At 36.3% G+C, this 15,163-nt stretch overlaps 1 protein-coding gene across 3 annotated transcripts in view; it reads left to right on the forward strand.

Moving 5' to 3' along the window:
- The window catches only part of TTC7B (tetratricopeptide repeat domain 7B), a 141,507-nt gene that overhangs the window by 55,052 nt on the left and 71,292 nt on the right, over positions 1-15,163 (forward strand). For all 3 annotated transcript variants that reach the window (XM_030484706.2, XM_030484707.1, XM_030484708.1), the window contains exons 9-15: positions 2,628-2,765; positions 5,877-5,960; positions 7,056-7,160; positions 8,536-8,653; positions 8,843-8,900; positions 13,465-13,537; positions 14,843-15,003. In XM_030484706.2, the coding sequence (XP_030340566.1) occupies positions 2,628-2,765; positions 5,877-5,960; positions 7,056-7,160; positions 8,536-8,653; positions 8,843-8,900; positions 13,465-13,537; positions 14,843-15,003 (737 nt within the window). The remainder of the gene's footprint in view (positions 1-2,627; positions 2,766-5,876; positions 5,961-7,055; positions 7,161-8,535; positions 8,654-8,842; positions 8,901-13,464; positions 13,538-14,842; positions 15,004-15,163) is intronic.

A 15,163-nucleotide genomic window follows, 5' to 3' on the forward strand; every position in this document is an offset into this window, starting at 1 on the left:
TGAGAGCTGTTACTTCAGCCTCAGTGCATGGTAACTTTCTTTTTTTTTTTTTCTGTAGTAGTTAAGAAGTAATATGTGATTTATGATTTTGAAACCAGTGTTTGGGAAAGAAAGAACAACAGCTGCAGAAGATTGAGTAATCATTGGTATTTTGAGATGGTATTGTGCTATTAAAGTAGTATGATCCCTTCCTTGCATTGTCTGTGAATTAGTAAAAACACAGATAAAGTCTCAAGACTTCTGTCCTTCAAGAACTTACTCAAGTAAATACCTTAAAACAGGATGAGGATCTTACATATAAGTAGCATTTTGTGTAAGCAAATCACTTTGTATATACAAGCCCTAAATCATACTGCAGTTTCAGGGAAGTGGTGTACTCTTCCATCATTACTACTTCTTATTTGAATTAGATCTAGTGCACCATATATCCAAGAAAAAAAGAATCTTACTAGTGGATTACAAAAGCTACGTTTATGTCACCATGAGTTCTCTTAATATCCAAATTCAGAAAGGATGCTTTGAGTAAGATTTAAATTGTAATATTTATGAAAGAAATGCTATGGGAAAGATAATTCTGTGCTTTTTAAGTGTTCTAATTCTCTTATAGATACATTTTGGAGTACAAAATGTCTCTTTTAGCCACATGCTACAGCGTATTGCCATGCCTAATGAGGAAAGTCAGCTGCAACTCTTCCATCACTTTTACTGTAATACATCATTATATTCTAGCTGTTACACTTGCAAAGTATAGACCAGCCTTTCCTAATCTAGGCAGAAATGAGTAGACAGGACTGACATCTTCACATTACGGTGTATGTACATGTTGCTGCATGTCAGCTGAGCTGTAGCATCAGAATCACAGAATGATTGAGGTTGGAGGGGACTTTTGGAGTTTTGTCCATCCCCCCAGCCCTGCTAGGGCAGAGCCACCTGGAGTAGGCTGAGCATGTGTCCAGACACCTTTTGAATATCTCCAGGTAGGGAGACTCCACAACCTCCCTGCATAACCTGTGCCAGTACTCAGTCACCCTCCAGTAAAAAACGGTGTTTCCTGGTGTTCAGAGGGAACACAGGAACTGTGTTTCAGTTTGTGTTCACTGCCACTGGTCCTGTCACTGAGTGCTACTGAAAAGAGGCTGGCTCCATCTTATTTGTACCCTCCCTTCAGGCATTTGTACACATTGATAAGGTTCCCCCCACTGAGCATGCTCTTCCCCACACTGAAGAGTTCCAGCTCTCTCAGCCTTTTCTCATAGAAGAGATACTTTAGTTCCTTATTCAACCTAGTGGTCGTTTGTTGGACTGTCTCTAGTAGCTCCATATTTCTCTTGTACTGGGAAAGCCAGAATTGGACCCATTACTGCAGGTGTGGCCTCACCAGTACTTAACAAAAGGGAGCACTTGTGCTGATGCAGCCCAGGATACCACTAGCCTTCTTTCAGCAAGGGCATATTGCTGCCTTCTGTTCAATTTGGTGTCCACTAGGCCCTCCTCTGTGTTCTGGTGCTCTCCATGTCCTTTTCTGCAAAGCTGCTTTTTAGCTGGGTGACCCCCAGCATGTACTGAATGGTGCCAGGTGTTGTTCCTTCCCAGGTGCAGGACTTGAGGTTCCTGTCAGCTCATTCCTTCAGGCTGTTGAGGTCCCTCTGGATGGCAGCACAGTCCTTCAGCACATCGGTTCCTCCTTCAGGTTCTGTATCATCAGCAAACTTGCTGAGGGTACACTCTGCCCATCATCCAGATCATTAGTGAAGGAGGAGAGAGAAGAATCTTTAACTTCTGCCTTCAAACTACCGAATACACTAGCATTTGTACCAGTGGGAATATTAAACGTCAAGAAATCTAGAAATAGATATCAAGATAAGGTATTTTCAGAGGCTTGATGGTATAGTGGGAGAAGTCCTGGGTAGTTCAATATAGGTGGTCTTAGTTACTGAGAGACCTGAATTTTATCCTTTGTTCTTTAACAAGATTTGTCTGTGAACATGATCAATTCATTTAATCCAGTCCTAGCTCAGTTTTCTTCCTTCTCAAAAGGAAAAATTTAATTAAAGAAGTAGGTTGGCAGTATGCATGTCACAGAACGGGATTGAAAGTGCAAAGCCTTACTGCAAACATGGCCTGATTCCAAACCTGTGCTCAAAATCAGGGACAGTTTTTGCTTCTCAATAGTAACTCCTGAAGATGATTGTGTGGTTATCGCAGCAGGTTACCAATTACAAGTGAGAGGATAGTGTCAAAATGTTATGAAGAGAGAAGAAATCGATTGCCATATTTTACAAAAGCTGGAATAGAGGATTTTAAGATCCTTCTAATATGTTTTACTAGCATACAAAAAAATAAAATTAATTTTTTAAAGATGAATATATGTTGTGTTAAAAAAAACTTACTTGGTTTCTGAGAACTCTTAAGTAATTTTAAATGCATTACCTAATTTATGTAATTAGAATTGAGTAATTAAAAATAGATCCATACAGAAACATCACTCTAGAAATTATTAGCAGATACTGTCTCTCTTTATCACGTATATCAACTGCTGTCAGTCTGAATAGCATGGTTATTACTTGAGTGAAAATACAGATTAGATTACAATGGCTGACTGTTTCTTTCTTTGTGGTATGTTTCAGGCCAACCGTGATGCTGTACTGAGCCGAATACCAGAACACAAAAATGATCGTATCATCAGTTTGCAAAGTGCATCTGTAGTCTACGATTTACTTACTATAGCCTTGGGAAGAAGAGGCCAATATGAAATGCTGTCAGAGGTTTGTGGATAATAGTGAATATTCAACTGTGTCTTCATTGCTTATTTCTCTTAATTATGTAAATTTGTGGTAGTACTCAAGGGCTAAACAAATACAGGACACTGTCATTCTGACTACTGCACAAATACGGTAGGTAGTTTCCACCCCAAAGAGTTTACTTTGTAAATTTTTGCATGGCAAGTGGCTTGAGGTGGTCAAGCACAGAAATTTTGTGGAAGGTATGGTAAATGTTTAATGGCACAGAAGTTCACATGGGTTTTACGGGGAGGCGTGGATCTGCTTAAAAGGGTATGCATTAGATGGAGACAGCAGGAAGGAACAGCAAAAGATAAAAGCTGTTGAGGATATAAATGATAGATATAAGTATCTAGAAAAAGGATCTGTGAAGTTTTATTTCAAAAGAAAACTTTCTTTTACACTTCATATTTGGAGTGCTGCAAAATTGTCATAGTTTGTAAAATAGCTTTGAAGTTATTAAAACAGAACTGTACTTTTTCAGGTCTGTAGGAAGGTGCATTCTCTATCTCAAATGTCTTGTGTTTGATTATGCAACTTATATGTGTTGTGTTAGATTGTGGTGTCTTAGTTGTTCAGGAAATTTTCAAGTATCATTAACAGCTTTGTATCTGAAAGCAACTACAGATCTCTGGGCAGAGCAGATATTTCTGCTGCTAAAAGCAGTGCTCACCCAGCAGCAGGATACTGTTGCTGACCATGATTAATTATTGGTATCCAGAAAGAATACTTCAGCATGTGTGTTAGGAAGGCATATCCATGGATTGATTTGCTGAAAACGGTTTCTCCCTACAATAATAGAGAACCATTAGGGGGAAAAAAAAAACCCCAAAAAACCACAACCCACTAAAAAACCAAAAAACCCCGCACCAGTTCTACTCTGGTTTATCTAGGTAGTCAGCCTTTAATCTGCATCTCCTGTGTTGTTAAGCTCTGAATTTAGGTTTTCTTCTTCTTGAAAGTACTTCATAACTGCAAGTTGTGTGTACAAGTAATTTTTAATCAGTACAATAGAAAGACTTCCACAAAACTAAGGAGTATGAAAGCTCATGCAGGACTGTAACCCTAGAACATAATCTAATCAGGAATATATTTACTTGCCAACACTTTATCGCCTTCATGGAATTTTAGGCAGTTACACCAAAGCTGCAAGAGATTCCTCTCCATATGGAATCATAGAATCATATGTTTTAGTCTAGAACTTTTTAAAGGATAGACATTGATTGACAAGTATCTGCTCCCAAATCCTGAAGCCAGTAGCCTGAAACTTCTATAATTTAGACTATTACTCTAAACACAATTCAAAAATGTAAAAACATTCTGTTCAGTTATGTAATAGGCGTAATTTTTTTGCTGTCTTCATTCTTTGTGAGCTAATTGTGATTGGTCTAGTGGAGCTGTTGTAGCTTCAAGTTGGAAAGCACCATTATTCTAACTCTGCAAATGGTATTCACCCTCCAGTTCCAATATCTTGTTATCTTCTGGTATAGCTGTAGCTGATTACTTACAAAGTAGTTAGTTGTGATATAAAAACATTAAAAGATGAAAAATCTATCTCATCCTTATTAAACTATTCTAATGTTGAGTCATGGTCTTAGTTGAAAAGGTCTCATTTTTTTGTGGAGTTTGGGCTTTCAACTTCTTATGGCTTTCTCAACTAGATCAAAGAACTTTCTACTGCCATATTTTCTTCCTAAACAAGTCAAGTTGGTTTCTAAGCTTTGTAGGATATGACATATTGAGCTTATTAATGTCCTACTAGCAGAGATGTTTTCCAAACCAGAAATTTTCCTAGATATTCATCTTTCAACTCTCTAACTTCAAGCATATTATTTTCAGGAGGATACCATATTCGTAAGCAACAAAATTCAGTGATGCATTCAACATTACCTGTTCCTATAGTGATTTGTGATTGTTTAATATCAAGAGTAGCATTTCTGCCTTTCAGGAGAGGGATTGTGTTGAATGTGTTTTCAGTTAGTTAAGAGAGTTGCCATTATCCTGAACATTATCTTAACTTGCAGTTTTCCAGGGTACTGTTGCTTGTTATGTATTTCTCGTTGATTTCTTGTTGGAGCCTGTTGCTTCTTGAAATTACTTGTTACTTGGTTCAGAAGAACCCAGTTTGAGGTGTGCATGTCATTGTGTAGGCCACATGCACATATATACACAGATAATCCCTTACCCCTGCACATGCTAGTCACCAATTTTTTGATCTTACGGAGAAAAAAATCATGTAACTCGTCATATTTCATACTGAAAGGACAGGGAGCTGGGCCATCTAGTCTAGGTCATGCTTTGGCAAGAAGGGTTGGAGCAGATGATTCCTAAGGTCCCTTCCAGCCTGGTATTCTGTGATTCTACGAATGAAGTCAAGTGAATAAAACTTGAAGTCACGGAAAATGAATGGTAAATTGATCATTAGTATGTTGAAACTCAAGCCTTTTAAAATAATCTACAATCATGTCCTGTGTCTTTACAATTACAAAGTTATAAAACCCTAAAGTATTAACTTCTCCAATTTCTTTATTTTCTGCCACTTAGAATTGGCAATTAATTTTTAATTAAGCATATAAAATGATTATTTTTCTGATTGTGAACAAGTGCCTCTCTAATGCTCATGCATACGTTTATGAATATATAAAAATGGGAGAAGAAAGTATGATTAGGCAGCCTAAAAATTTATAAACATATTTTGACTTAAAGTATCAGGTTTCCATGCACCACTTGTTTGTGTGAATGTCTGAGATTATACGGTTGCTGTAGGTCAGAGTTTTGGAAGAAGTGCTGAAAGTATTTGATGGGACATTCAACTTACCTTCAGTAAGCTGATATTTATTATTCCTTCTTTCTGAATAGGACAGTAGCAGCAGGAGTATTTAAACAAACATAATAAATTAGGAATCAGTTTTCTCTTCAATTCTTTTTTTTCACATAAAGAATCTAGCATCTTTTTTCAGATAACTTATTTGAATTATTTAAATTTGGATTTACATGTATTTTAGGTATGAGTATATAAGAAAATTTTTATGTTAATATTTCTTTTTAGAAATTGAAAAATATTCCCTTAAATAACAATTTTCCCCTCAAAATTAGTGTTTAGAAAGAGCCATGAAGTTTGCATTTGAAGAGTTCCATCTGTGGTACCAATTTGCATTGTCCTTGATGGCAGCAGGAAAAGTAAGTCTTGATTTTTGGAGGTAATTCTTCTGTTGATGGCTTTTGATAACAACATTTGGCACTTCCATAATTTCATCTGGAGATTTTTTGGAAAATAATCTTAATCCTTAAATGAGCTAAGTACACGGTACTCCTGATTTTATGCTTACTGCTCTACAAAGAACATTGTTATTTTGATAGTTTCTAACTTAGGAAGACTGAAAGGCGATGGTAAGAATTACCTTTCCAACAAGCTTAAGCTAAACGAATTGAATTTCAATAGTGAATTATACAAGTTGGTATTATCCAGTAACAACTCGTTTAAGTGCAGTTTTGATGAACGAATTGTATGCTTAGGTACAAATTATTGCTGATTCATGGTAGTCGTGCTTTTTTTTTTTCTTTTTCTTTTCTTACTGTTCTTTTTTATTTATTTGATTTTTGTATAATCTAGGAACATATGTTATCAGATGCAAACTTGTATTTTCAGTTCTTTTTGCTTTTCCCTGTCATGTTATGGAAAATAAATCACTTTCATTGTGTAATGTAAATAAAACTAATTTTCTAAAAAATCATTCTAGGGGTAATTTGCTTATCTTCAGTATGGTGAAAACCAATAATTTGTATTTTATTCAGAAAATATTTTTAGAATCACAATGGTTTTGAAGAGACTTGATTCTTCTTTGCATTCTCCGTTTGTTTTCTAAACCATGATTGGATGGAAGAAAATGAATTTAAAAAAGAGGAGCAATGCCAGTCTGTTAATACAGTCTTATATCAGAGTTATTCCTAACACTCTGTCCTGCTCCTGCTCTTTCATTTCAGATGTTGTGAGCTTACAGGCCTGTCAGATTTTTTAAATGCATTTCAAAACTGTTTTCTGAATCACGTACCATTGGAATGACATACTGGGCAGATGTTTCACTGGGGACACTTAATGAGACTTCATTGGGGTTAAATAACAACAGCAGTAACTGAAGTCTTGTGTTTCTCTTGCATGAGGAGTTGTGAACAAATGTCAATAAAATGGGAAAAATAAATTATGGAAATAGGAATCTTGTGTTTGTGAAACATATTTATGCTTTTAGTAATTTCAGTGGAAAATGTTTTTAACAGTCTGCTCGAGCTGTTAAAGTCTTGAAGGAATGTATTCGTTTGAAACCAGATGATGCAACTATTCCACTCCTTGCTGCAAAGCTCTGTATGGGATCTCTGCACTGGGTAAGCTTGGTCGTTCGCTGTCTTTTCAGCAAGAACTGTGCTAACATGCAACAAAATCTTGGTTTAGGGATGTAGCAAATAGTTTTGCTCAATGACTGCATACACTCGGTCATCTCTTAAAAATACAGCACAAATACATACATGCACATGTATATCCCTGTTTGGCTCATTTAAAATATTTGAGAGCAATAGTTATGTTTATCAAGGTAGCATATCTTGATACTGATCTAAGACGTAGCAAAAAATGTACTAGAAATTGAAACGTTTGCATACAGAGATTAAAAATGCAACTTAGACTTCTGTTTTCTCTGCAAGAGAAAAACAACTTTTTTTGGAAGATAATGAGACAAACCTCTTTTATTCAGGAGACTTTTATGGAGATACCATGTTTGTGGGCAGCTGGGGTTTAGAAATTACTAGTAGGGACAGTGTCTTTTTAAAAGGTGTTACTTGAGTTGTATTTTAGATAACCTTGAAATTGGCGTAACTGTACAAAAAACATTAAGGTGATCGAAGATTATCATGTGGTTTTCAAGATACACGTATTTTTTAGAAGAATTAGTGTAGTTTAAAAAGGAGGAAAAGAGGAGGGAAATGTCAAAATCAGACATTGAGAAAATAGTGCAATAGTAGAAACATGAGTTGTTGAGGCTGACAAAAATACGGTCTTAATAATTAACACAGATCCTTAGTCTGTAAATTGTTCCCTATGGATTGACTCCATATGGAGAAACTTACTGTACTTAGCATTTACACTTACTGGAATGGATTCAAATGTTTGTGGTTTGGGGCTTTTTTTCTTTCTACATTGTTAAATAGTGTGCTAACATGGTTGTGCAGTTAAACCTTGATTTTTTTACATGCTTGTCTATTTGTGACTTTGCATACATTCAGCAATACCGTATGTGATGCAGAATTCTGGGCGGCTATACATTTTTTTTGCAGGGTTGGAGGCATATTTTTTGTGAGCGGTTTTCCTACAGAAATAGTTTATGGGGCAAGAACTCTATTTGTGAAATACAAAAAATGCTAGATCGCATCCATGGACCAGAAACACCTATTTATAAAAAAAAAAAAAAAAAGGGGGGGGGTGGGGTGGGGGGAGCAAAACCACAGTAAGTTTAGAATTATCTGTGTGTCATGTGCCATAGTTTCTCTTAACCATAGGAACGGGTGCTTCAACTTAAAATCTGTGTTCTTTACTCAGTATTTAGCAAGAAAACTTAGTCTAATGAAAAACAAAATAGTACTTAAAAGCAGTCATGGCTCAGATTTCAACTGACTCAGTGTGCATAATACACATGCTGTGTGTTCTCATTATAATGTAAGATTTAGCTAGTTTTAGACTTACATGGGTGTTTTATAATATTTTCAGTTGGAAGAAGCTGAAAGATTTGCCAAAACAGTTGTTGATCTTGGGGACAAAACATCAGAGTTCAAAGCAAAAGGCTACTTGGCACTGGGATTGACTTACAGTCTGCAGGCTACTGATGGTAAGATAAGAACAAACATTCACATTTGGAAATCCCCATGTTTCCTAAAAAAGGATACCTATCAGAATGCTAGACTCAAAATTGAAGCTTCTGTGTGCAACCACTTTCTCAGTCAATGTATTAAAACTTCTTCAATGAGCATGTGGAATGAAATCTCTTGATCTTGCTGATTAAATATATCCTTTTTAGCATCTTTGCGAGGGATGCAAGAGGTCTTGCAGAGAAAGGCTCTTCTTGCATTTCAGAGGTGAGTGGGTGTTAATCTTTCCATTTCATTCTGCTACATGTAGTAAAAAGCTTTTATTATATGTTAAAAAGAGGGACTTGTAAAAGATTGTGTAATGAGGATTTCACCTCTAGGAGTATAGAATATATTTCTTTAGTATTTACTTCACATTTTCTGCCAGAAATATCTAAATTAATTCCTAAGGATTTCCATTTATTTAATTTTAAAGACATTTGTGTTGCTCTCTAGTATAAAATACTTGCTCGAAGTAGTAGTCTGTTCTGATCTGGAAGGGAAAAACGTATGATGCAAGGTTTCAAGTCATGGTTCAATGTGATAGTGTTTCTGGAAGAGTTGATAGCTGATCAGATAGCAAAAGCAGGCTTTTGCAATTATCTCTGTAGAGGCAGAGCAATAACTGAGGCCCTGCTGCTGTGCATGAGGGGCAAAATGCAGGTAGTGAGGTAGTAAGCTAGGGGGAAAGAAGTAATTCTATCTGGAGATTTAACAGCATAGGCAGCGACAATGCAAATGCCCCATTTTCCAAGTGCCTTACATAGAAGTAGTGCTGTTGGGGATGACAGCAGTTCGTTGTCAAGGCTTCAACTCTGCAAATGAAGTAACAATAAACAGGTGAATGAGAACATCTTATAGAAGAAACAAATCTTGATGGCAAACCTGGCAGAAGTGCAACATCTAAATGTGTCTCTTTTTATGTTTATGCACCTATGAAAACCCTACTTCATTGAGATGGGCCTAAATGCTTCAGGAAAACGGATTTGTGCGTTGATGTGAATACAAAGTCTCAGATTTTTGTTGGTGATTTTGTATCTGAGCTGATAGTGTTGGAAAATATGTTTTGCAGGTAGCTTTAGAGTAAGGATGGTATGTATTGGCCAGCCTTTTTCCGTCTTGTCTTAAATATTCCTCTGAATGTAAATATAGTTTAACATATCTTTGCTCTTCCTATTCCTTAATGGTTTTAATAGTTTTTAATTACTTCAGCATTCTTTCTCCATGTGGAAACTGAACTTTCTATCTCCTGGTTTATACCTCAGTTCCTCACCCATCCCTCTTACCACTGACTTAATCATCACTGTTTCAGAAATACTGTGCTAACCATTTCTTGTCATTTCTACCCATTCACTACTTCTGAGATTCTAATAGTGAATTGCTTTCCTCTGCTAATTCTTTGAAACAGCAAGTGATGAAATGAACTGTAGTCTGAGCTGACACTACCCTCCATTTTAGTATAGTGATTCCCAAAATTCTGTGAATCTTTCCCTGCTACTGATCTGTCTGGAAAATTTCCAGTTTCTGAGGGTTGAGGTTGTGCAGCATTTTGACCACCTGTAAATCTGAGGATGCTTTTATATAGGTAGCATACTGCTTATTGTGGTAATATTTTATTAGCTTGCTCTAGAAAAGGAATAAGTGGATGGAGTTGAAAGAGAATACGCAATACACAGTTAAGAGAACTATTTTTCAAATGATATTCAGCTTCTTACCACTGTGAAATTACTCTTTCACACTCTATTCAAATACTGTTGCTTGGTTTTGTGTTCTGTTGTCTCTGATCAGGAACTTTTCTGTTTCATTCTCTACAGATAAACAGTAAATCTCTTGATACGTTCTTAACTGTTCAGTTTTGAAGACTTCCTAGCAGTGAACAGTGCCATCTGGAATCTGAAAACAGAATCATAGAATAGTTTGGGCTGGAAGGAACCTTCAGAGGTCATCTAGTACAAACCCCCTTCAATGAACAGGGACATCTTCAATTACATCATAACCACATCCAGCCTGGCCTTGAATGTCTCCAGGGATGGCGCATCTTCCATCTCTCTGGGCAACCTGTGCCAGTATTTTACCACCCTCACTGTAAAAAATTTCTTCCTCGCATTTAGCCAGAATCTCCCTTCCTCTAGTTTAAAACCATTATCCCTTTTCCTGTCACAACAGGCCCTGCTAAAAAGTCTGTCCCCATCTTTTTTATAGGCCCTTTTTAAGTACTAAAAGACTGCAATAACGTCTCCCTGGAGGCTTCTCTAGGATGAACATACCTAGCATCTTTTCAGTGAACAATGGCAGATGTCCTTTAGCTATGTAGATTGAGTGGAACTTCAATTTTATAGCAATACGGAGCTTTGAAATATTTGTGCTAACTAGCAGAATATAAATTTATACACACAAAGTCTTGGGAACATGAGGATTAATTGCATCTGGTTTTTATGCATCTTTCTGATGCTTTGGAGTTTTCTTTGTCCTTCTCCCGTTTCCCTCTACCCCTCCTGCCCAGTTGATGCAACCTCATAGAAACAATATTTTGTGTTTTTAAGTGCTTGTTCCAGGGTATTAATGTTAAGTTATAGGTTCATCTTCTCTGTCAGCCTTTCTCAGAATTAACTTGTGCATAGACTTTTAATTAAATTAAAATAATCTTTTGGAGATATTAGTAATGTGAAGGGTATATGTCACTCTAGTGAATTGCTAATACTGGTGTTAGTGATATTGCTGATATGAGTAGCTCAGACTCCACACGGATTCTACTCCACTTGAGTAGAACGGTTTGGCTCTCAAAAAGAACGGAGTCTCTGCATGTCAAAAATCACATAGCAAGCAAGCAGAGAAGGGAAAAAATGTCTTTTGAAAGGTGATTGTTCTGTATATTAACATTTTTTTTCACTGCTTGTGTTCATAGCTGTACTGGAAATACACTTCAATGTGTTTCATTGTGTTGATAACACAAGGAACCAGCAATATTATCAACCAATAGATGGTACCAAAATCTTGTTACCACAGAGAGTATGTTATGCTCAACATACCAGAGTCATGCTCACTTTCTCTTCCCACATCTTTAAAATAAATGTTTTCCAGGAGGTGGAAGTTGAAATTCTCCATTCATCCCTTACACAGTTTATAAAGCGAGCAGCTGTACTGGACTTAGTATTTTGATGTGCCGATGATTTTGTTTCGTTTCGTTTCTTTTTGGGGGGGTCGGGTGTTTTTTAATCACTTACCTAGAGAACCAATTCTTAAAGAAATAGAGATTCTGGAGAAATACAGTTATGTTTTGGATCCTTACCCTTACCTATGCCAGATTTCAAGGCTACCGGTTTGTCATAAGGGCTATTTGAGAAGGTGATTGTTGCCATCTTCACACAGTGCTAACAGCTTTTTTCATTCACTATCTGAAGCTTGGGAGACTGCAAAGTACTCTCTGGAATTTCTTGTTCTCACCTAATCTTGCTTAATGTCTGAACTTCAATTTCAGAAAAGACTGGTCCTGGACCATGTTAGGCTTTATATTTGACTCTGATCTCCAAGTTAGAAGAGTTAACAAAATATGAAACTGTTCCCTAATTACTTAAACTACTTTGATACCTTATGGGTGGTGTTGCTAAACTGATGGAGCTGTCTCTTTGTTCTTGGGAAGACAGAAATGCACAGGTTGGAAGCAGAGCCTTTGTAGTTATTACGGCTTAAAAGTCAATTTTGTTCCTCACTCCCAATGGAGACAACTCATTAGATGTTCTGAAGATGGTCATTATACAGCTTATTTCTAAATGAGCCTCCACTAACAGAATGCAGCAAATATAAATTAAAAAAATAGTTCAAGGCTTTCTGCCCAGTATTTACTACACATCATTTTGGGGATTTTGGGGTACAGCCATAATTTTTTTTGTCTTAAAGCACATTGCCCCACACGCACCAAACTCTTATCTTGCAACTGAGAGATTGTGTAACAGAGGAACAGATGTATTACATCTTCTGTAGGATAAGTGTAAATATTACTAAGACAAAGTGTGTGCATTTAACAAAAACATTAAAATCAACCAAACAAAAAAGGTGGAAAGAATGTATTTCTTTGTTTTATTAATTGGGGTTACTTGCAGCAGTAGTAGTTACAAATATTTTGAGAGTGAATAATCACAAAATACTGCTGCTGTTGGGCAAAAGTTATATTTATTAAAAGATCATCAGCATAAACTTCTTAATCTGAACTTCAAACATAGTTTCATCATTAATCAGATCTCATGCTGCCTTTTACTATGCTATGATGCAGAAGTGATCCAGCTAGATTTCTTTTACGTTGCTACATTGCAACATGCTCTGCTAACTTATTCTCAAAGCAGCACGAAGTCAAGACGTAGCTGGCTTCCTAGGAAGCTTTGTGTGCTAGGCTGAAAATGAATGAGCAAAACTCTGATCTACTTTGCTGCTACTCTTCGTCTTGAGTTCTGTGCTTCAGAATGATCCTGGTCAGAATCCCTGCAATTGTTTGGGTACTTTTTGTATTTGCTCATTCTTTATATTGCTCATTTTTAAGATTTATACTGAAATTACATAATTAATTTCTATTAACAATTACTCTTTAATGGCCCAAAGTGCTTCTTTTAAATCAAGGATGTTTGAGAAGAGTGACGAAAGTCACTGGAATGAACACCGCTTATATGAAAATATGAGCATACGTGTAATGAAGAGATCTGAATATGAATACATAAATATATGCATTTGTGTGTATGTCTAACCTGTATTAACAGGGGAAAAATTCACTGTTTTTTTGCTTTGTTTCTTTGTTTTTAAGGGCTCACAGTTTGTCTCCAACAGATCATCTGGCAGCATTTTACTTGGCACTGCAGCTTGCCATATCCAGACAGGTTAGTCGTGTTTTAAAACTGTAGCCTCACACTATCATATAATGATTAGAATTTTTATCTGTTGATGGATATAGGTGAAGCTTTCAATTAAAAACAAACAAACAAACAAGCAAACATCATTTTTCCTTGCGCATATATTTGAAAACAAAAACCAAACCCGAAATACTCTCTCTGAGTGGCACAGAACTTGAGTTCTGCCACAGTATTTCCAGCTCTGGGATCAGAAATAAGACATAAGTCATTAAATTTCTTTATTTCAGCATATATGTTGCTGGATGAAGAAAAGAAAAAAAATAAATCCATTTTTACCCTGTTTCTACCTATTATGTGTAATCTCTGCTCAGACTGGTAATCTGGAGCGTACGACTCTTGAATCTAGTCTTTAATGATCTTGACACATCTCAAATCTCCATTACCTGCTAAGATCTGTGCCTTTTCTGAATCCTTGTAGGACGTTTGGTTATTGTGAACAAAACTGCAAATTTTTTTTTAAGAAAACTGGAGAAATATTTTAAAGCTGTAAAAGAGATCAGAGCTCAGTCCAGCTTATACAGCTGTTATGTTTAAGGGGTTTAGGATTCTACCATATATCACATGAATTTGGATAATGTAGAGCTGCTTTGTATATATCATGGTCAGTCTTTTCCTGTGTCATGTTTAGTTTAGGAAGTAGTTTTGAGCACAGTAGTTTACATACTCTAGGTGACTACTTTTCATTGCTAATGAGTAGCAGAGATATTGGGCTGTGTCACAGAGTGGAATGGATTGTCACTTTAATACCAGAACATATTTTTCAGTGGCAGGCTATGACTGTACTTCTGAAAATCAAAATACTCATCTTGCTTAATTAAATTTGCTGTTCTTAACAATTAGTGTGCTTATTTTGAGCAAAAGCACACAGAGCTGAGGAGATTGTGGAATTCCATGTGAAGAAAAGCTACTGTTGCAGTCTAGCTGTACATTTTAGTTAACAGTACTACGCTTAAAATATTTTCAAAATCAGGCAGAAATACAACCAATACTTGAAAAAGCATAGTAAGTGAATATTTTTAAAGAGGTAAAGGGAACTGTTATACTAAAACATGTATCTTATTTTCAAGGGTTAATATATTATTTGTTACTGTTCACTGTAAGGCATCAGGTCCGTTTTAAACTTCTGCGTAGTATCTTACAGGAGTTTATAAAATTCTGCATGATACCCAGGTGAATATTTTAAAAATTGTATGGACATGAAATCAAGTAATAGGCAATAATTCTAACTGTGGTGCTTTCTTTTCCTGCCCCCCCCCCTTTTTTTTTTGTCAGATACCAGAAGCTTTGGGTTATGTTCGTCAGGCTCTGCAGCTACAAGGAGATGATGCCAACTCTCTCCATCTTCTTGCACTCTTGCTGTCAGCCCAGAAACACTATCATGATGCTTTGAATATCATTGATATGGCCTTGAGTGAATATCCAGAAAATTTTATGTGAGTGAATGTGATGTTTGCCTTCTATGCTTTCTCTCATATTTATTTTTCTTAGATTCTCATCTCATTCATTTCAACAGGGGATGGATTTGAGGATTGGTCTGTTGTTGTTGTTGTTTTGTTGCTTTTTTTTCCTCAACAATTTTTTCCCTGCCCATTT

Source organism: Strigops habroptila, chromosome 4, assembly GCF_004027225.2.
Source record: "Strigops habroptila isolate Jane chromosome 4, bStrHab1.2.pri, whole genome shotgun sequence".
Taxonomy (NCBI): domain Eukaryota; kingdom Metazoa; phylum Chordata; class Aves; order Psittaciformes; family Psittacidae; genus Strigops; species Strigops habroptila.